This window comes from Anoplopoma fimbria, chromosome 3 (genome assembly GCF_027596085.1).
Source record: "Anoplopoma fimbria isolate UVic2021 breed Golden Eagle Sablefish chromosome 3, Afim_UVic_2022, whole genome shotgun sequence".
Taxonomy (NCBI): domain Eukaryota; kingdom Metazoa; phylum Chordata; class Actinopteri; order Perciformes; family Anoplopomatidae; genus Anoplopoma; species Anoplopoma fimbria.
The window spans coordinates 26707325-26730700 of NC_072451.1; the positions used below are offsets into that span (position 1 = coordinate 26707325).

At 38.4% G+C, this 23376-nt stretch overlaps 1 protein-coding gene across 2 annotated transcripts; it reads right to left on the reverse strand.

Annotated features, from left to right (window-relative positions):
• Window positions 1-145: 145 nt before the first annotated feature.
• On the reverse strand, window positions 146-23012 carry atp6v1h (ATPase H+ transporting V1 subunit H). 2 transcript variants are annotated; one of them, XM_054626651.1, is made up of 14 exons: window positions 22934-23012; window positions 22140-22301; window positions 21049-21148; window positions 20450-20539; window positions 20041-20154; window positions 18234-18338; window positions 17113-17172; window positions 16058-16155; window positions 14731-14923; window positions 9055-9233; window positions 8595-8720; window positions 6975-7076; window positions 6107-6220; window positions 146-544 (listed from the first exon to the last, which is right to left on the reverse strand). In XM_054626651.1, the coding sequence occupies exons 2-14, from the start codon at window positions 22241-22243 to the stop codon at window positions 475-477; spliced, it is 1455 nt and encodes a 484-aa protein (XP_054482626.1). In that variant the 5' UTR covers window positions 22244-22301; window positions 22934-23012; the 3' UTR covers window positions 146-474. The 2 variants fall into 2 exon arrangements, with proteins under 2 accessions (XP_054482626.1, XP_054482627.1); XM_054626652.1 differs by lacking the exon at window positions 22934-23012 and adding an exon at window positions 22914-22931.
• Window positions 23013-23376: the final 364 nt, after the last annotated feature.

Consider the following 23376-nt stretch of genomic DNA (forward strand, 5'->3'; position numbering starts at 1 on the left):
AGCCTCAGTCCTCACATGTGCTGCTCCCACTATTTGAGAGCCAATCGAATTTGGTCTGATAAGAAAACTCAATAACCGTATCAGGTTAATCTCAGGTAATCTCTTTGTTAATCAGCAGGTGCAATAATGCAACACAGGATCACCATCGATAAGCATCTTTATTGGGGTACATACAGTGTTTTACAGGTAAGACTTAAATAAGTTGCGTTTTTTTGTACATTATCACAGACGTAAATTGCGACTTCAATCACCACACGTCACTTCGCTGAGGGGCCACGACACGCTGCACGACAGTCAAATCAAGTAACATCAAGGATTTTTCGGGGTGCAGATGGAAGGAGGAAAACCACACCGTTTGATTTACAAGTCATTACACAAAATGATCAGCTGATTATTTAAATCGCCAAGAACAATGTACGTACAGGACACACTCATCCACACAGAGATACACAAACACACATGCACAGGGACAGTTCAGCTTCGGGCTGCCACGGCTGGAGCTTGCTGCTGATCGCTGGACTGCAGTTGTCGTCCGAGGTACTCCCTGTGAAAGAAAGTACAAGTTACACCTCAGCACTACAAACCCACTTAATGCTCAATTAGACGTCTTTTTAATTCCCATTCACCTGATGGCATTCAAAACAGCTTTAAAGGAAACATTAGACATTTTGGGAAAAACACTTATTCGCTTTGTTGCTAAGAGTAAGATGAGAAGATTGATAGAAACTATCATCTATATAATGATGTCACGCCTGTCGCAATTAACCTGAGCTCAAGGTGACGACTTCAAATTGTTTTGTTTTGTCCCACAAACAGCCCAGAACCCAAAGATATTCAGTGTACAATTATATATATTTAATATATTACAATGAAAAGCAGCAAATCCTCTCACTTGAGAAGCTGGGAACAGATCATTTTATGAGTCATCAAAATAGTTGCAGCTTAGTTCTCTGCCAATTTACCAATGGATTACTCGATTCAACTTTGTGTCAGAATCAGGGGCGTGGTTTGAAACTTTTAATCGATTAGTCTAAGTTTAAACTTCTGTTTAAAAGGTGAGAGAAATAAGTCATCCCTAGTCAGACTTTTTCTTGGCCGAATGATTTCCTGGCAACCTCACGATGCAGCAAAGACTTTTGTTTGGATTAAATAAACAACATATAACAGCAGTGAGTGATCACAGAGCTTTAGAGTGCAGCTTCACATTGAACAGACAAACGTGAGAGCGGTATCTCGTCCTATAATTATTTTAATTTCAATTCCCGTCCAACTAAAAATTATATGGAATTAGGGTTCTTCAATATCCTTTAATGCAGTGGTTCTCAAATGGAGGTACGTGTACCCCTGGGGGTACGTGAAGGCACTCCAGGGGGTCCGTGAGATTTAAAAAATATATATATTTAAAATTAGCATCCATTCAAAAATCCTTTAAAAATAGTTATTTAATAAATATTCAATAAAATATAAGTGTAAGTTCATAAACTGAATTTAATGCAACAATGCAATCTTCAGTGTTGACAGTTTAATAAATCAGACACTGATGGCAGAGCGCTGTGTGTTACATCTTTATTTCAACCTAAAATGCTTTGCGCTGGTTAGGGGGTACTTGGCTAAAAAAGTATTTCACAGGAGGTACATCACTGAGAATAGGTTGAGAACCACTGCTTTAATGTCATCGTAAGTGACCGTTATAACTGACTCATTCTCAGAAAGCGAGCTTCTGACCCAGACACGGTGTAAGTGCTGAAATACACTCCCATTATTTTGAAGGTCACACTTCTTCCTGGCAATAACATTTATGAGATACATGATTCAATATCATGCCTCTCACCTTACTGCTAACAGAGAAATCAGTTGTCTCTCACAAATCTACGGATTAAAAAGGCTGGCAAATAATATTCTTATTATGGGGAAATTATGTTCCTTAAATTATGCTCCTTAAAAAACTAAAACTAGGAGCAGTGAGTGCTGATAAACATCACTGAACTACATTTTTCTGCAGAGCAACACATTGATTGGATCTGTTTATTAGACCCTTTCCTACTTCTATTTCAAAAGGTTGAGACAGAAACAAAATAGCCTCTCTTGTTCATAGAGGTTTTTCTTTGCTGCCTGTTTCAGGTCAAATTTCCATTCATATCCAGTTCAAAGCTTTTATGCCTCCGCTTATTTTTGCAGCTAATTAAAGACACTTGCTCTGGAATAATTCAAATCTATCAAAAGCAAAAGGGTTAGATTCATATAAACATCCTCTATTTCCTATAAGAACTTACTCACATGGATAATCTCTTTTTAAGCTTTTTAAGCATACAAATCTAACATGACAAATCTACACACTTAGTTATCAGTGACGACCCTTAGCTGGTTCTGCACAAAGCAGCTACATGTTGGAGTTCATAAAGGCAGATGGCAATAACTGGAAGGATGAGCCAGAGTTATGAAGGCTGGCTCCTCCTTCTGCAGCGAGGGCGCTTTCTGCTCTATGAATTAATACCAACACAGCCAAACGAGTTCTGTAAATTAAACACAGCAAGATATTGATTATCTTTAAATCAAAGGCTATAAAAATGAAACTTTGTCAAAGTACAACTGATTAATAAAAAGTTTGGACTTTCAAATTACAATGTGATTCATCATCAATCTGAATGAAAAAGGATGGTCAATGATCTGGTTTACAATGAAACTATTGAAATAATCTGGGGGTTTTGTTTTATAGTTGGGACATTGTAAAACATAATTACTTACAATATTGAGATTTGACTATTTCAGCAAATGTTTCTATTTAGAAAAATTCTAATTTAGGATGTGAAAAAAAGAAAAGATCTGTAGTGTAGTGATCAGATTATTGCCATAGAAATGTCCTGACTACCGTTTTTTCCCCCATTTTCAGATAATAAAACTTAACAAGTAAAGCAAATTTTGCTCTTTTTTTCAAAAAGCAGCAACAACTATAATGTTGAAATAAAAAACAAAGACAAAGCTACCTGTAGAATAAGGCTCAGATCAACAGAACATTCTGTTGAGAGATATTTTCAGTAAAATGTGGACTGAATGAAGGAATAACCTTTTAAAAGTCTCAACAAGGTCTCTTACAATTTTCTCCCTCCCTCTCTGACTTTCTAATGGAGTGCACAGTGAGCTCGGACATAATTCTGGGTAATGGCTGTCCCATTAGCCAGGCTAGTGTATGAAAAGCCATCTAATAATAATAATAATAATAATAATAAATAATATATATATATATATATATATATATATATGAGGACATTTCCATGAAAACTATGGACTTGTGTAGAAAGGAGCTGTGAGGACAGAGTGGCTCTCATTAGCTGATGGACTTAATCATGCAATATGAACAATTATATTCTATCACAACTTCAAGTTCCAGAAAACACACACACACACACACACTTTTGAAAGCAGACCCAAAGGCAATATTATAAATAAGAGTGGTTTCTCAATTCACACATTCATCTGTGCTGTTGTCATGACAGCAGGACCTTCAGTTAGTAGGGATGAGAATATCTTCTCATGGAAACAAAAGCAAGGCAACCCACTCAAGGTGACAGTGGGTGTGGTGAGCTGCTTTTAAAATATCTTCTATTTGTGCGTGAATGACACCTCACCTTTTCCAAAAATATATATATATATTTTTCTTTTTTAAATATTTTTTAGCTTCAGTATTTTCCTCATTCTGCAGCAGCATTCACACCTTTCAGTTTTCATGAAGGCAATGATTTGTCTGCAGAACATAATCAAATGTGACAAAACAACTTTGACACGTAATCCTCACAAAGTAGTTCCAGTCGGGGTAAACAAACCTGCCGGCACATTACAGAGAAAAACTGACGCGACTGACAATGCTCAGTATTTACTTCATTGTCTCATTCGAAGCCATTACATTGTTTCACACAAATCAATCATTGTGCAGAAGCGGCAGCGCGGCGACACACGGAGCTGAATGCACCAGAGGGTGCAGCGTAGGCGATTCAAGACTTATAAGGAGTAGAAGTTAAATAAAATACAAGAATAGATGAATTATTTCAGATGCGATACGTGTGCTTTGCTGCTAAGTGACATGCTGCTGCTTTCAGGTAGCTAATAAAAAGTGATTAAATATCAATATCAAATCAAATTACCTCTCCACTATAAAAAGTGTGCTGACTTTTTCATCAGGTTTCAACTCAGACTATAATTCATATGCAAATGTAACTCCTGCTTTTATGTATACGAGACATTTATATGCAGCACTCAGGTTTTTCTTATCTTACCTGCATACTTTATTTTATCTGTATTCCATCCATTTTCTCTCATTTTAATAACCATCTTTCTATCACTTTACTTCTGTGTTGCATATATATAAAACAACAAGAGGAGATTTGATTCATGGGATTCATCATATGTAGAAATACAGTATATATTTTCAAAAACAGGTATGTGACTCATGTAAATATCTCTGGGTTTTAAGCAAACTTCTCAAAAAATTCCAAATCGAGCAATGAACCCTGCACTCGCCTTTTCTCTTTCTGCAAAGCTTATCAGATTTTTCAGCCTGCAAGATGTTATTATAGATTAAAAAATATTTATGTTACATTGCAGTTTTCAGGTTGAGGTAAAGAAAATGCATCTTGCTTTAGATTGTAGGTCTGATAACGGGAATCTGCTCGTCTTTCTTCCCAGTCACTGAAAACCTTTTGTGCTACAGTGGATAAATAAACAAACTCGTGCCCTCACTTCAGTGGACATGCAGTTTACCCAGAACATTAGGGTCACTTAGATAGGAAAACAGCACTACACTGTGATAATAAACACAATACCTCCATCCACAGTTGCTCAGGGAGCACAGTGTGTTTTAGATAGTGGCAGCAAAACAAACACATTTTCACTTTTTGTGCTTGAGGATTTTTTTGTTGTTGTTTCCAAGCAATCCAGTGGACAGAAAAAACACACAAATATGATGGGCAGGTTGAGTCTTTGGGCTCTGAGAAAATGTGAGGAGTGGTGCCTTGAATACAATTAAATATGGAGTTTGTGATGGTGCTGGTGAGAGACTAGAAAAGAGGATTTTTTTAAGGCAGATATTGATATCGATATTTGAAAGCTTTAAGATAAGATAAGATAAGATAAGATGATCCTTTATTAGTCCCACAGCGGGGACATTTGCAGGATTAGATAGCAGCAGAGTAGATAATGCAAAACAGACAAATAAGAGACACAAGTAGAAAACAAGATCAAAACAAGTATAATAAAGAACTGACTGTACCTTCATATTCACTGTACAGATAGAACCATTGTATCAATCTTCTCACCTAACTCTCAGCAATACAATCGAATGAGCGCATTTCCTCTCCTACTATCCCATTAAGAGAAACAGCTCTCACCAAAGATGAGCCCAGTTAGGAAACGGTTGCTAGTACAGAGGCAATCTTTAAACGGCAGCCACACTGTCAAAGCTCAGCACACACTCAACAACCGTCAACATGGATCAGCAAGCAACTGATTGACAGCATCGAATCAAAACTGACTCACTACTCCGCCTTGATGTTATAAGAACACAACTGCCAAACCAAAAGAAAATAGATGTCGATCTTTTCTGTTTTCCTATTTGCATTCTCAGTAAATAGCATTTAACACACTGTCAGTTAACTAGTAAATAGTGACCTTAAAGAAGCAACAAATACAGACTTTAACAGCCGAGTACTGATGTTATAAACACGTCTTTAAGTATCTCAGTTTATCTTTAAAGACCTCGACATGATCCACCCACCACACAGGTGATTTATTACTGTGTGGACGTGTACAGAATGAGTTTGAGTGACTTCTCTGTGTATCTTCTGCTGGCTTTGTTGGAGCAAATTGTAGTTTTATCAATCTTATCAGCACACAGTCCATTAACCTTGCTTTATTCCCAGCATGTCTCCGCCCAACTTCAACCTAAGCGGATGTCTAATCAGTCAAAACAAATGGAAATACCTGTGAGGGTGTGCAGGGCCTTTAATCGTTTTTTAATGCACATTGCAAAAGCCTAGTTCAACTGAAACTTTAAGGGCTATCTATAACAACATGTGAATGCATGGCATCAAGGAAGCTACGAGTGTGTCCGTACCAGTTGTGGACCATGAGCTTCTGCACAGCCAGCAGGGCGTTGTAACGGACGAGCTGGTCCTCATGGTGCATATGATTCATCACCAGCTGTTTTCCACCCAGCTGCTCAATCACCCTGAAATAAAGAGGAATGAGAGGAACAATGAGAGAAAGCCTTTATCCACACAGATAACAACTGCTATTTTCATGTTTTCAGGTCATTCTGTGGTCCAGGACCGCGTAATTGAATCCAGCGTGACTGAAATTTTCTATGTATCTTATAATGGATCACTGGCCTTGTGGAAGGATAGAGTGCTTTGAAGAAGACTCAAAACAGCCATAATGAACGTGATAACACAGTAAATGGTGTGATCAGATTGAATAATGTTAAAGTACAGAAACACAGCTACTCTTACATTTCAACTAAAATTGTATTTAGATGGCAACAATTCTAAATGGGTTACACCAACCCTTAAACAGGACTACAGGGTGATAAGAACAATAAATGAGACAAGAATGACCCATTATTGATCCGTCAATCACACAGTGTCCTTAGGATAACAAATGTTGAATGAAACCTAAACAGTACATGGAGATGATAAAGGAGGTGTCAAGACAAGCACTAGCAGCCTCAAGAGGATTTAAGAAGATGAAAGTGTGCACTTCAGCATCATCTGACACAAACAGACAACTATCTCTCTTATTTCCCTGGTGCTATGAGGAGATATGGTTAGCTTCATGTGTGTAGATCAGTCACTGTGCTCAGATATAAACTATTTTCCTCTTTAAATGTGAGAGTTATACTATGACAACGGGGTCCCAAAAGTCAGAAATTCCACACATGGAATTAAGCTTCGATATGAATGGGTATTCACAGAAACATGTCTCACCGTTTGCCGCGTGGGTAATGCCGCACATACTCTCCAACATCATGAGCTGCCACTGCGATGACTTGAGGATCGTCAGACACCTCCAAGAGCCTCGTCAAGATCCTATTCAAGAAAGGGAGACAAAAGAGCAGGCGTTTGAATGGAGAGGTCTCTCTGCATAAAGAGGCTGATTATATTTCTCAGATGCTTCAAGGTAAATACTTAAAGTAAAAAGATTTTTTTCCACTGACAAAGAGAAGCACTGAGCTCTCTGAAAGCCAACATTAAAGTTACTTTAATACTGAGATACCCAAACTTTCAAATCAAAATCCAAGAGCCATAAGGCATCTGAGTCAGTGAGACCTCTGGGTTCAAAGTGAGACAAAGCGTGGGTGAGAGTCGGGGGACAGAGGAGAGATGATGCCTGAGCCGATTACAGAGGCCGTGGTAACATCTGTCTTGTTAATGTCATCCGATTATGCCAGGATGCAATAACTGTCAAGTCTTTATGGTCTGAGATCGGATCTTGCTCGCATTGGGATCCCATCAGTTGAGGAAGCCTGGCTTGCATTAAATTGGGATATCTGTGAGGTGTGGACAGCGTGTGGGCACAATCGAGACAATTCATCAAACGTAGGTTTTGCATCATCTACCCCTGACAAACAGGAGTGAAACCCAGAGCTGGAGCACAACTGAGACTCGTCCAGTTGTGTTAATTGTTTTTGCCTTCAAAATAAAAGCTTTAAATCACAGAAAACTTCTATTGTGTGGAATGTACAGGGAAATGTGGTAAGCAACTAATTAGCAGAGATTCATTAGCAGCTCTTCTTCAATAAATACCAGTCTACTTATAATGCAGGATGGAGGGGCAAGCAACAAACATAGAAGAATTTATAGGAAATGAAATGTTTTTATCCACAGGTGCAGGCAGGTTGCATCCAAGTGTGGACACACATATGTGGACAAAGCTGAGTTCTAATCCGGTGCATCCGATCACAAAGGTTGCATTGAAAAGGATAAGTGTAACCACGGCCAGAGAGAGGACAGTGATGAGATAATGGGATGATGAGTAGGTCAGGAATTTTACTGAATGTCAAGTGTTTTGAAAATATGTGACCAGTGGCGTTTAATACAAATTATAATCAAAAAAATAAGAACGGATTTGTATCTTTTTAACTTTAAAATGAAATCCTTCAACATTAGGTTTCGGTTTTAATTAATATCATATATATGTCATATTTCAAAATTTGGGAAACAATCTTAAATCTTAAAAAACAATCCCATTCCATTCAGTGAGTTCTTTTAGAATGAGATTGTGTTTTTTAATTAATTTCTTTCTTTCTTTCTTTCTTTCTTTCTTTCTTTCTTTCTTTCTTTCTTTCTTTCATTGAACTTCTGAAGACATGCATACAATAAAAATTATATTTATTCACTTCTATATTAGAAACCTCCAAGTAGAGCAGCACAATTAATTGAACATTAATTACAATCACAATTTTGGCTTCCCACAGTTAAATGAACGTGATGGCCTGAGATATTCACATGTCATTTTTGGTCATAATGGTGCAGCCCTACATCTTAGTACATGACAAAGCAATTTCTGCTCCCTTATGTCCCGCTAAAACACATGCTTCATCTTACTTGAGGAGCTCGTAGTTCTTCTCATTCAGGCGGACGGCGTTCTCACGCCAGAACTTCTCCGACTTGTGCACGGGACTCCATTCCAGGCGGCCGGACTTGAGCTCAGAGCTGTACTCATCAAATGAACTGTTGATAAAAACATTCATAGAACATAAAAATTTAACTTTTTCCCAACAAGTTAAGAGGACAGTCCAGGGGTCACTTTTTATTAGTCTCTCTGAAAAATTGCTGATTTCTTCAAGTACACATAATATCTAAAAGGTCACTCACACATAAAAGCATTCAAAATAAATAGAAATATGTCTTTAAAAAACTTTTACCAGATTCATGTACCGCACTACAATATCCTCTTTTTACAAATTATTACATACAATGTATTTGCAATCTGCTCGACCTAGTAAAACTACTCGTGACTCAAAATGAATGGTTGGTTGTTCATGAAATGGAATCGAGTGGGTACCTGAGATCCTGCACGCTCTCTCCCAGCTTCTCCAGCAGGAACTTAATGTCCTCAGTGATGTCCTCGTCGTCATATTTCTGCTGTTCAAGATTCTCGAGCTGCTTCAGCACTTTGCACTGGATCATGGCGAGGGCGTACTCCTGACGAGTCTCCTTCTCGGCCGATTTCTCCAGAAGATTCTGTCAAAAAAAGAACAACAATGTGAAGAACAGATGTTGCACAGTAATTACTTAACTCGTAAGAGAGCAGTTCAATTGAGAACTGAGAACATCTGAAAGAATAAAACACTCATAACCAGTGCTGTAAGTAAAAAAAACCCCAAAAAAACAAGTGCCAGTATAATTAATTATATTTATATATATATATATTATATTATATATTATATTATTTTATATAATTATATTACATTTTGGGTATTAGGAATGATAAATCTGCAGACATATCTATGACAGTCATGAAACAGGTGACAATGACATAAAACACTCAAATTCACTAAAACTACATTTATAGACATCAACAAAAAGACATTCTGGACATGAAAAAAGAATCCTTCAAAATCAGATCAAATAAAAAAAATGAAACAAAGAGACTGAAATAACACTACTTCAATCTAGCACAAGAATTGCTCCCCCATACCCAAATCCCCCTCTCTCCTACAATTCACTACTAATAACAAATTTCTTCCGAGGTGCATTTGAAAATACATCTCTTAAACCAGGATTCATTTCCAGGTGTGAGTGAGTTGTGAAAGGGATGAATGCAGAGCTGCACTGCAAAAGGAACGCCATGTAAAAGTATTATAAAAGCTATTTCCGGTACAAAAATATCAGGACAAAGGAACCCAGTCTGGTGTAATGGAGAAGATGTTCTGGTAGGGACATTTTGTGACCCAAAATAAAAGTGGTTTCGGCAACTGGGATAGAGAAAACACACCTAATATTTGAATTATTAACCTAAGCCACTATTGGGAGCATATTCACAAACTACAAATTTTTCAAAAACATCCCTCTTAAATGGAGCAAATAGGCAGTCATAGCAAGTTATTAAAACCTACTAGAGGCATATAGCTAAAATATTTTTTTTTGCAGCACAATTGAATATGGTTTTCAAAAAACTTTTATTTCCAGAGTTAAGTAAAGGCGACGACATCAGAATCACAGCAGTGCTGCCTTTGAGGATGTGTTCAAGGACTCCCAGATGGTCCGGTTAATTTAAGTAACATTGCTAGTGTTCATGTAGTGAGCAGAATCATTTACATAATTAGGGCATTTGGGAAAACAGCAAGATGGAGAACAATGTGGAATATTTGTGAAAAAAGGTTGGTTAAAAAAAAAAGACATTTCCTATTATATCCGACAAATCACAACTTCCTCAAACTCTGCATGATGACACATTATAAAAGGAGCTCCAATCAAAAAGTGTGTTTCATGGTGAGGAGCAATGTTTTTGCAGTTCTCCTCACTCTATGTCAAACACACTCAGTGTCAGTTGAACAACCCTCGGGAAAACCCACTGAACGTCGAGACGTTTTAGAATCTCCCTTCGCTGCCCGTCAGTTTTTAATTAGCTGTAATAAAGCAGTCGAACCGAGCTGCAAACTTCTCTCACCAATTAAAAACCGAGCCCCTTTTTAATGGGTGCATTCGCAAACGCTTGATGTGACAGCTCTGCTGGCGTGAGAGATGTGATGAATGAGCTTTGGGGAAAATTCAAAGCAGGAACACATGCAGTCTATTAAGGGAAACATAAGACGGTACAAATATTCTCTCAAATTTGGTCTCAAAACAAATTTCTTTCAGTAAACAAAAGACACGACAAAGGCAGTCCATCAGGAGCACAGATGCCTATTTACTGTGGTTACAATGACTCTGGAATACAGATTGAAACCGGCTGAGAGAGAAACACGAGCAACCTGAAATACCTTCTTTAAAGTTCGGTTTGAAAATCAGCTGCAACTTTCCTCCGCTTGCGTATAAGCTCATGTTTCAATCATGTAATCACTGGCATTTACGGCACCATTGTGCTGTGAGCAACGTTGCTGAGGCGGTCAGGTGTTGCATAGAGCTAGAAGCTTCTCATTTTAAAATTCACAATTCTTCTACGCTGTTATTCCCGGTCTACTATTTTGTAGACCGCTTTAGTGCCGAAGTAATGAGAACGTCACAGTGTTAGCTGGAGGCAAAATAAAGAAAAAACTGGGGGCAGTAGGCTACATCACCTGCGTCATCTTGAAATGTTTTTGAGTGCCAGAATCAAGGGAGTCAGCTTTAACAAAATTGTATCGCATCCCAGCTAACATTGGCAATCAAGAAAATCTATCGTATGTTGAACTAGGGTTAAACGCGATCAGACAAAAGTATTTGGACTAAGACAATCATGAAAAATATGTGTATTTGCAGGACTCCAGACTGCGACCAAAATGTCATATTGGATCAGTTTCGTGAGTGTTCGAGTTAAAATTTCTCGTGGTCGCATTAATGCAAGTGCATGATGGTCATTATCATTGGTGTCCCCCAACGGCGCTGAGACATCAGCCTCTGTCTATTCCATCACTGCCTCCAAAGTCCCAAAAGTCCTCTCGACAATCGAGTGTCGAAGTTGCCGAGTTACAAGCGCACAGGAAGGGTTGAGCTTGCGTTGATGCGCCCGTTTGGTTTGTGCGCGGGACGACAAGAATTATACACCATATGCATGTACATAGCGATGCACAGTGCACGATGAGCGTGTACAGCAGAAAACTTTATTAAACGATCCATTGATGTGTTTCCGTATTCCAGAAATGAAGCCGTCTACAGCTGTCCACATTTTAAAATGCAAAAGAATTAGGAGAGAGAAAAGGAGGCTGGTGGGGAGTGAGAGAGAACAAGTGGTTTCGACTCACTGATGATTAAAGTGGAGCATGAAGAGGCCGACTGAGCCAGTGTCATTAATTAAAATGACAAGTACTAATACCATAAATTTAAAAAACAAACACCCTGTTACAAGTACAAGTCCTGTGTTCAAAATTGTACTTAATTAAATTGTGTGCATATGTTAATATATAATCAAGAAAATATACTTAAAGTATAAAAGTAAAAGTACTCACAAGGAAGCCAAATAGGCTCTTTGGTTGTTACATTATTATATACTATTATATTAGATTATTACTATTTATGCAGCAACATATAAGATGCATTTCAATTTTATAGCTGGCTGCAATAGAGATCATTTTATTTTGTTGGGTTGTTTGATTTACTGTATAACAATGCATTGTATTTAATTTACTCATAAACGGATGTAGTGAAGTAAAAAGTCCAATATTTCCCTCTGAATAGTAGTAGAGTTGAAGGTCACATCAAAATTGAGTTACCTAGCATGTGCTGGTGCGACCAACTGGGAAAGTTGGAACCAGTGGAGAAGTTAGTCTGGTCCCCTGGTTTGTAGCACACACTTCATATCAGATAAATAACGTATTGTCTGTTATAGGTATAAATATGTGTCTAAGGGTTTGGCATTCACACCTAATCAAAAAAATTGGGGAGGAATCAGGAGTCATTTTCTCTCCAGAGATAAACATAGAGGGAGCTGATGAAGTGTCTCTCCATTTCTACAGTCATAGGTACAATGTCACTTGTAGAAAAGAAGAGGGAACTTAATCAGTGAGAAGGCTCGTGCAGTGTTTCTTGTGTGTTCAAGAAATTGCGTTTGCAAGCTCAACACAAAAATCATCCATTAAATTGATTGTACATCAAGTCTCTTACATAACCAATCAGGAAATAGTGATCGGCGTCCAAAGATTTACACACCCTCGGACTCTCTTGGCTTTACACGGTTGATTTCTCCATCAGGAGGTATGATTGTCTGTTCGTTAGCCGTTTGTTAGACGTTCCCTGAGAGTGAGTAACTGTATGTATTTAGAGAAACCCATATTTTCCAAAGCCATTAATAAAAAGCAAGACAACAAAACCTAAACAGTGTTGGCAAATGTATTCAGGGGCTTATTCTGACACCATGTATGCTCCACCCACCAAAAAAATAACATAATGTTTACTAAAAAGGGTCTATATGATGTTTGCTAAGGTCGGCCAGATACAGCAGGGTGATGACGAGAGAAATGCATCGTCTTATAGCAGATGATTATTAATGTTAGCAAAAAAAAGAAAAAAAGGAAAGAAAAGAAAAAGAGTACACTGCAACTTAGAAAGGGTTGTCCATCTGCATAAAATGCTTAAAGGGGACATATCATGAAAAACATACTCTTTCTGCAATTATGCATGTAAATTTGGGTTTCTGAAATGCCTGCTAAGCCTCTTTGTGAGCTGCTTAGATCAGACATTACGTGATTTAACAAGCCCTTCAGATTTGGCTCCCTTTCCTATGTCACATGGAGGCTCATTAGAATATGTCTCCCTTCATGCGAGTATTTCCACCAAGAGCTTGAGAGCTACATTTGCAAAAGTGCACCATCATTTTCTTGAAAGTCAATCAGAGCAGACTGAGCTTTTTCAGAAGAAGGGCTTTAAGAGACAGGAGCTAAAATGGAGTGTGTTTCACACAAAGAGTGAATACAGGTATATTCAGACAGAATACATGAGAAGAATAATGTAAACATTTGTACATTTAAACATGTTCTAGTAGAAACCCAAATTACAATGAACCTGAAATGAGCATGATATGTCCCTTTCAATATTGGGAACCAAGAAATAATTTCTATATTCTTCCAGAACACGATATTGAGCGGTCTGAAGATCTGGAAGTTATCAAATTGATTTTCAATGTAATTCCCAGATGTTCCAGACCTGTGTTGGCGCCCTGTCAGACTCACTAAGTTTCTCTAGTATAAAAGCACCACAGCATGTGAATAAATGGGGCCTCTGCTGTTAATTAAATTTTATCAGGGTAGAATATGGGGAATTCATAACCTGGCATAAACAAGAACCAACAGAGCAGGTCCAATAAAGCAGCTCCTAATAGTTTATTAAATATGCAATGGCTGTTTTGAGCAATCACTGCAGGTAGATGAAAGGGCAGCCTAATCATAAATTGTATTTATGTATATTTTATGGGATTTGTTGTTTTATTGGTTGCCTCATCTGTTATACAAGAGTTGTCACTTCAGTTTGCTCTTGTTGAGACAGAGAAAAACAGTCTAATTTAAATGCAAATGTTGTGCTGCATCGGAAATTCCCCCGGACTCTCCTATATCATTCTAAAAGTGATTGCATAAAATTATGACCTGAAAACTTTTGCAAGCAATTCAAAAAAATATTTGATAGCTCAAAGTTTTGTGAAAAAACTAAATGAGTGATAGAACAGTAGTTTCCAAACTTTCATGACACCACTTCATGTGACCCCATTTACAGTGACAGGTATTTCCATCAGCTGCTCTGACAGGCGCATTTTCTGACAAATGTGTACCTGGGAAAAAAAGTGTGCTGGAAAGCCTGTAGTGTTACTATTACCAGTACTACTGGTGTTTAATGCTTTTTTCTTCAGTTTGATACTTTTGAAAACAGTATCTTAGCTAATGTGAAAAGAAATGGTAAAATGCAATTACAAATGCATATGAAAAAAGGATATAAAATCGTGCATCCACCTTAGCCAAGATATGAGACATAAATTCAGGCAGTGTGGTCATTTTCAGTGAAAAGTGCCATTTTAGAGATACTCAGTCTTAGTGAAAAATTCTCCACATACCCTGAAGGCAGCCAGAATGATTCGAGTGACCTTCTCCTTGACAGACTCCTGCAGGATGTCGGACAGGGCTGGCACTACGTTGTAGCGTCTCAACTGCTCACAGAGCTGAGGACTGAAGGCCAGGAGCCAGACACAGAAGACCATCTGGTACTGGAGCTGGAAGCCACACTTGTTGCTCAGCACTGCTGTAATGCTTAAACAGAAAACACAACATAAATTCATAAACATCTAAAATGGAAATAAAAATAAAAAAAATCTACGAGATGTTTACTAATAGGTCGGCTTTCACAGTTTTGTGCCTGCTTGGTGCTCATCCATTATCTCTGATGATTGCTAAGAATAACGGAAGAGTAGCTCAAAGTACAGAGAGTACTAATGACCACAGCTACACTACGAGTCATGCATTTGTGAAATAGCTGCTAAGTGCAGAGATGTGGTGCTCATAAATGTACAAAATCAAATCTGAATTAAGCAGTACAGCTGGTTTTACAATGCTGTATCAAGAAAGAAACAAGTGACCAAATGAATGCTGGCGGGATTCATCAACAATTCGTACGATGAATAATTGGGAATATTGAGCCTTTTTGCACTGTTCTTCTTCATTCATTACAGCCTACTCCCCTTACAAATGTAGCTGCACAATATACTGCATCCATGTCACAAGTGTGAATGTTGTATGAGCCTATCGATTAACATCTCAGATTTTCTATGAGACACGCTTGGGTTCAGCTTGGTTGGAGTAAAGATATTTCCAGTTGTTGGTACATTTTTTCCATCTACATCAACAAGTGACACATACCCATGAATTTGACTGAAAGTGTGGCCTTTGAGGATTTAATACAAATTGATTTTTGTTGGGAAAGTTAAAGGGTCAGTAAGGATATCTGTCATACATCAGAGCCAAAGACAGAGCTCAGGTCGAGTTTAATTTGCTTCCACCAGGAAGAAAATTCACCTCTCTGGAAATGGCACTAACAGGTACATGACTCCTTTTATTTCAGCAGTAATTGGCTTTTAAAAGAAAATGTAATCTGGCCTGTTACTAGCTATGGGTCTGAGAGGATGGTCCTCTAGTTTCTGGCTTATTCTTCTTTCTTTCTCATGAAATGGGTTTCGTGAAAAGGGATAATGACAAAAGTGGTATTTTATATTCATTGTTTTTTTCTCATTGCTATGTATTTAATTCTAAATTGCCGGCGTCTGTAAGCAAAGTTTCCCCCACCCTCTCTCTCCCCAATCTCCCCACTCTAATCTATCCACCGCCTTCAAAAATAACAACCTTTTTCTAATTCTGAAGGAACCCTGTTTTTTAACAGTTATCACTCACCAGTTGACTCCATCAGCCTCCACCCAGGCAAACCTGTACTCATTTACCCTCAGCATCAGCTGAAGGCACCCGGCCACACACTGGACGTACTGAGAGCTCTGCAAAGGAAAGACGCAAACATTTACTCACAACAGAAGCGTGAGCCTCAGCTGTGTAAACAGGAAAACCATCGATATGTTAGAAGGTCAAGAACAATTAGTGCAGTAGTTGACAAGCGGATACAGCACACAGAAGAAGGCCAGTCCAAAACTTGCATTACTGCCACCGATCAAACCTGAGGCATTGCACATGCAGTCTACAGCATGATACATCAACACATGCTAGACCCCATAACTACAATACACAGCAATAGCAGGGAAAAGTGCCCCATCACACCTGAGCAGAATAATGTAAATAGACATTAGGTTAGAGAGGAGGAAGCTGAGAGGAGAAAATAGATCACATTAATCTGTTAATTAACAGAAGTTGCAGTAAAGAAAGAGAAGTCCGGCAAGAAGAACAGGCAGCAGTGAAGACAGAAGAGTGGAGGAGTGAAGGTTACCCGGCTGAAAAATGCAGAAGATGATGTTCAATTATTAGAAAGCACTTGTGTCAATAGATTTCTGAGCACACTTCTCGGAATGACAGGGCTATGCTTGACAAAGTGAGTGATAGAAAATGGTAGGGTGCTGCTGCTGTGCAAATGCTATTCCAATTCCCCCCCCTTGTTATCCTAATGTGGAGGAAAAGCTGTTTGTCATGCACTGTCAGCATTAAGGAGAAGTGACTTACTGCATGCAATTTCTACAGTTAAAAAAACAATCAGTAGCAGCAAACACCATGCTGTCTAAATGGGAGAATCCCTCTAAAACAGACTCAGGACTCCAACAATCTGCAATTATTAATGAAAAACACTTGAATGCAAGAACAGGGTGGGAGAGATACAGAGGGTAGAGAAAAGACGTGAAAGTCCAGTGACACCTGACAGATGCCAGCTTGCAAAAAACCCCGGTCATTTTCTGTTTGTTCTTTTTGAAGCGCCAGATTGACCGAGGACGCCCTTCACTCATACTCACTTCACTGGGTGAAATAGTTCCTGCTCCTGAGCTTGTTTCTGGACCTGTACCATGTAGGTTCTAATGAGAGATAAACAAAACAAAACAAAACAGGTGCACAATTGTTCACAATCCATCGTTTTCAGCTCAGTTAAAGTGGCACTGGACGACACAGGATGAGCTGTGACGTCACCAGAAGTGAAATTCAGTGACAGTGGATGCTCACTGGCTGTTGAGGAAGGAAATTAATAATAAAACATAATTTCAAGAAGCAAGTTATAATTTTAAGAACATATTTTGCAAAGACACAGAATGTCTAAAACAAAAGAGAGAATCACAAAAACATGCTTTTGGAAGAGCCGACTATATCTGAACTGAATCACACCTCCGGATGTTTTAGAAGTATTGGTTTGCAATGCAGAAGAACAAAAGAAACTGTGAATCAATATTCAGGTGTTTCATCAGCCCACTCTTTGGTGCATACATCTGCCAAGGCAAAGCCAGCCCCTACAGTGCAGCTTTCAACAAACTGTCTCAAGGTCTCACAGGCTCAAACTCAATACAAAAAATAGAATAGAATTAAGGGAGCACTAATTTGGCTGTTTAGATAAAAAAAAAAAAATTAACTCTTTGGAACAGAGTGAATAAATTCAACTCCATTAAAAAGAAGAGACCAATGTCTCTTGAAGCTTGATAGCTAAGAAATGAATAACCCATGACATGACAAATTTAATAAGTTCATTAATTTCAAAACTCCATTATACAGCATACTGTGTACACGGGATTGGATTCATGCTGCCAAGAGAATAAATCCCAGTGAATTAAACCTTTCAAGCAGCACAATGATCATAATTAACTTTTAATTTTCAAGTGAGCGTAAACTCCACATCTAAAGAACTCAAATGCATTATGAAACTTGAAAACGTACGACTTTCAAAAGTTGTCGGTATTTACTCAATACAATTTTATAGTAAAAAAAAAAAAAAAAAAAAAAGCCACTGTAAAAATACAAAATGTATAACAGGTCACATGGCAACATTGAGGACTCTTCTTGAATTCAATGACAAAAGCCGCTGAATCACCTCAGTGATCTAGATATTTAATCACAAGGTATTTTAGCAACACCGTGCAGATTTACATACCTGTGAACTGAGCTGGCTTTTGATCCAGTTGAAGTAGTAGTTCAGATCACTTCCCTCCATCAGGTCGCGGCCCCAGGCAGCCAGCTTAGCGATGATCCTCGCAGCCTAATAAAGGAAGGAAGACATATTAAATGAATATTGTTGTGCATATCAGTCTGCCAACAGTAGAAATATACAGCCAGGCCAAAATAAACTGATATGAAAAATATCAGTATAGCATATCTGACTTATGACTAAAATGGCAGCAAAAGCAATCTAATAAACTGAAGCATTTCTTTGACAAATCTTCCTATTTGCTGTACAAATATACATATAGTGAATGACATTTTCTGCACCAGTACTGAAACAAATTTATTTAACTGCTTTGTTTTAGCAATAAGGTGAGAGCTAAAAAAAAAAAAAAGGCTACATCCTCTTCCCTTTTGTAGTACTGGTTATGGGATCATGTCGTCTATGATGCATTACAGTTGCCTGGATCCAGACCTTTGAATTCACCCACTTGACTGACATTGTGACATGATACAGCAGTTTCTCATTAAAAAGCTATCGTCCAATGAGTACAGAAGGGGGACTTATGATTAGCCAATAGGCGCCAGCGGCGGGATTAACGGCGTTGTCAAGCTGTTGCAAAGCTTTGTCACGCTGTGTGAACATCTTGTCAATATCGCCCAACATCTTAGTTTTTTTTTTTAAGTTTGCTCCACTCCACTCTCAAAACCAGTGGCTATGCATCAGTGTCAGCTTTAAATGCTGTTGGATTCAGGCGGATATTTGGGTCTCAAATGTCAGACTGAAGATGGAAACAATTCTTCTCATTTAAATTCCAGGAAGAGGGAGAAATAAAGAGAAATTAATATGATAAAACGTTGGGCACATTGATATAACAAGTGCTTAAATCTAAATGACATTGTCCTAAAACTCCACCAAAAAACTGACTGAAAAAAAAACATGATCTACAACCTGATCTAAGAGACAAAAATGACTGAAGCCACATCAACAATCTCATAAACACTTTTTGGTTCGTAGAGTGCTTCCTGTGCCCTGTGATAAGACAGTAACAAATTCTGTATCCAATTTCCTCCTTGCCAGGAGAGGATGTGTTGAAATATTGAGGCTCTAATTTAAAAACAAGAGTCAGCATGACAGTTGGATTGAGTTAAAGTGCTGTGTCGCAGACTTGGGGGTCACATTATGCCCACCTGCTGGATGCCATCTGGCTGGTTTTTATAATTAAGCTGTGGGTGCCCTATCATAGTACTCAGTTTTCCGTTGGGTGGTCATCCTTTATCTGAAAAGGGTGGCAGGAAGAAATCATTACAGTAATTGCCTGTTTCAGAGGGAAAGGGAGGAGGTTGCTTTGTGAGGAATTATTGATGCCTTCCTTTAACTAGAAGCAGAGCCACATTTGTGAAAAATGTATGTCTGCAAAAAAATGTAAAGGAATCCACCATCTTATCTCTGATAATATGATTTCTGTTATTCTATTCAGACGTCTATGATGTTTGATAGATTATGCAAGTCAGCAGCTAAAAATTCAACAATGTACTTATGTTTTAGGCATGGACGGAGATGTTTCCCCACCTAGTTCACATCCCACTGTGCACATATGTTGACCTTGTTTAATTTACAAACTGACATTGTTCCCGTATGATAGTCACAAACATGTATCAATAGTAAAAGTTTGGCATAGTTGTAGTATTGCGTTGGGTTTTACAGGCACCAACTAGTGTAATGCTGCAGGAGCAGCTTGCTTTGTGACAAGACTCTAAAAAAGAATTGCATGTAGTAATAAAAGCTCTTCACTAACCATGTGGACAGTAAAAAGGTCCTGGCGATTCAGCATTGGAAGGAAGTAGGACCAGGCGGTGTTCTTCGTCTTTTTGGCATAGTCGAAGAAGATGCTGACCCGCTGATGGTTCTCCTGAGACACAGATGAAATAAGATCGTAGATGAGCTCTTACAGATTGTTAACACTTATTTTGCGCACATCTGGAGCAACAGATTGACTGCATCGAACGCAATCCTCCTATTCAATTTTTTACCTCAATGAAAAAAAAGATATATTATGGAATTGATTCCAAAATATGTCATAATGTAAAATCTGTTTTGACAGAGTCTGATATCTTTATCATTAAAATGTGCAACCACTCACAGGGATATCACAATACCAGAAATGTATGACATTGCCTTAAATGTCAGTGGCTCTCTCTGTGTACCTGCAGAGTGTCATCAATCAGAGTCAGGATGTACTGGACTGTTTGTTCCTTGGAGATGTGGGCCATCAGGCTCAAGAAGGTCTTTGCACACTGAGCAAAAACAAACACACAAAGTCAGAAAGACACAGCGGCCGTACACATATTGACAAATTGAGCCATCTCTCTTTGCTTTCTCAGAGAAGAACTCTGGTTGGCAAAATGCTTGTTACAGCATTAATGGTGCTTTTAGACCAGCAATAGCACTGCAGCAGAATAATACAATAATCTGCATTGGGGTGGACATGTTAGAACTGGTTACAGGTAAAATAAAGTATTAAGCAGAAAGTCTGATTTAAAGTTGTTTGAAAATCCAAGACACTTCAGGTAAATAAGCACAATGCCCCAAGGTAAACACTCTTTCTACTTGGTATGAACATTTCAACACATAAGCACCAGGTCTGAGAGTCTAAAAAAGCATATAATGATGGAAAATTTCTTTTTTGTTTGTTTTTGTTGTTGCAATGCCATTATTTACCTTTGTGCAACCGGTCTGCTAAATTTGAAAGGTTGTGAACTAATGTTCAAGTTGAAAACAACTGTAAAGAAATCTAAAGTAATACCTGATGTCCTTCATTGGTAAGTATGACCTGTTTCTCCTCAGAGTTGGCCACCTCAAATTTCTTGATGAATTCACAGTCCTCTGCCGAGATCATCTGACTCCTGCAAGAGAATTCATGAAGCCACTGCCATATTAGCACAATGCTACTACAATATACAATTACATATACTATTATACATTCTTCACTTTGAACAACAAGGCCAACAGTTGATTGGCCTATAAAGATAGTTAATAATAATAATTAATGACCTGAGGCATTCAAAACATTCACTTTACTATTGGAGCAAGATATACAACATACATGTAAACTACTGACCCTCTGCCTGGAGGAATGGGCTTTGCCTTCTCACTAGAATGCTACTTCTAATTGCAAGAGCAGCTTGAACAATAATGACAATTAACCTGGAAATACCACATGTTGCAGTTAAGGCGAAACACACCATGCATGTTCCAAAGAGGAAGGCAGTTATAGTAAAATATGCGAGTATATCCAAACTAAATGAAACAAGGAATCAAGCCATCAGATGATTCTAGAAATGATAATGTGGGTCATGAGTCCGATCTGCAGGGCGAAAGAGGAAGTAACACCCAAGACAGTGAATCACAACACAGGAACTAGAGGAGAGCTGCTTTAAAATCCACACAATGCACTTATGTATTCAGAAAGATTGATGTAATGAGAGCTCAACTTGTCTTAGAACAGTTTGTTAACTTTAATATTTGACTTAAATGTTAAGTATGCAAATAATTCGGGTTTATTTTCTATCTTATGCCAAGTAGAATGCTGAAGCCTCTCAATTTTAACAGAGGTACATTTCCTGGCGCAGAGGAGGAATGCAAATAAATGAGGAAGACGCAGCATTAGACCACATCTTTCAATATAACGACAACACCAAAGCTGTGAGTTCAATAGTAAACATAAAATAGAATTAAACCATTTGAAAAAGAAAGATAATGTATGAATTGTGTTGAAGTTAAATTCATGGCAGAGCTGTTTGTGTTGGATTGCATTAGTACAGGACAGGTGTACCTAGTTAATCCAGTATCCAGTGAGTGTACACACACATGATGTACGTTACTATGTGTACTCACTGCAGGTAGGACTGCCAGTTGACCTGGTTGGCTCGCACCTCAGCTGCCTTTGCAGCAATGATGTTGGTGGGAACTGCAGCATCCACAGCCCCGCGGATATCCATCCTGTAGTTTATCCACTACAATATATATATGAATGTATGGAGGAATATCAAACTCCACCTGCATGGAAACACAGAGTGAACATCAGCACATGGACTTACCATCAGTGGCAATGTTACAGGTGTTGGCCTGGCTGTGTGCAGAAGATGCTGATTGTAAGTTAGATGATGCACATTAATAAAGTTATACTCAACAATACAACATGATGATGAAGACCACATACAGATGGTTAACAGTTAACCAGGTTGGTTAGTTACAGGCTGAGCTGTGACCAGGACTAGAGCTAGCTAGCAGCTAGGTTGGGTCATGATAGCTAGCTTAACCAATGTCACGACATGGTGGGTCTCTCCTTCATTAACCCCGCAGTGCTCATCCAGTGACATCACACTGTATCCAGGCCCGCAGACAAACACAATGCATACATGTAAACGTGCATAAGTATGACGTTAACGTGGACACACAGGTAGCGCCGTTAGCTAGCTCAGCATCAGCTAGCACCATTAGCTGAGGATGCTAAGCTAAGCTAGCTGCGCTAACATCCGTCCTGTCACCGTGTGGACGTGTGACAGCCGTTACCAAGGTAACGTCAATAACATTTACAACCTCGCAGTCCGACAGATCTTATGAATAGTAAAACATATCTATGTTTCTGATATTTAACAAGGTAGAAACCTCTAGGTTGAGCTGCTCACCCGGTTTGCTTGTGCGGTCAGCTGACTGACGACAACACTACGTCACGACCTGTCATGTGACAGTCAGCTGAGTCTGATGTACAGAACCAGTCAAAGGTTAGGACACACCTTCTCATTCAATGGTCTTTATACATTGTAGATTAATAGTGAAGACATCCAAACTATGAAGGAACACATATGGAATTATGTGGTAAACAAACCAGAATATGTTTTATATTTTAGATTCTTCACAGTAGTTGAATGAGAAGGTGTGTCCACACTTTTGACTGGTACTGTATATTTATTGGTTTTATACATTTAACACAATTTACATACATAAATGAACCTTCCCCCAACCTGAAGATATGGCAGTATATAAAATAACAATAAATAATACAAATATCACTTGAAAATAAATAAATGGCTAAATTATACAGAACCAGTCAAAGGTTAGGACACACCTT

Coding starts and splice junctions, on each gene's coding strand:
- atp6v1h (XM_054626651.1), bottom strand. CDS start 22,243: ATGGATATCCGCGGGGCTGTGGATGCTGCAGTTCCCACCAACATCATT. Junction 20,155..20,449: donor TGATTGATGACACTCTGCAG/GTACACAGAGAG, acceptor TCTGTGTCTCAG/GAGAACCATCAGCGGGTCAG. Junction 17,173..18,233: donor AAAGCCAGCTCAGTTCACAG/GTATGTAAATCT, acceptor ATCTCTCATTAG/AACCTACATGGTACAGGTCC.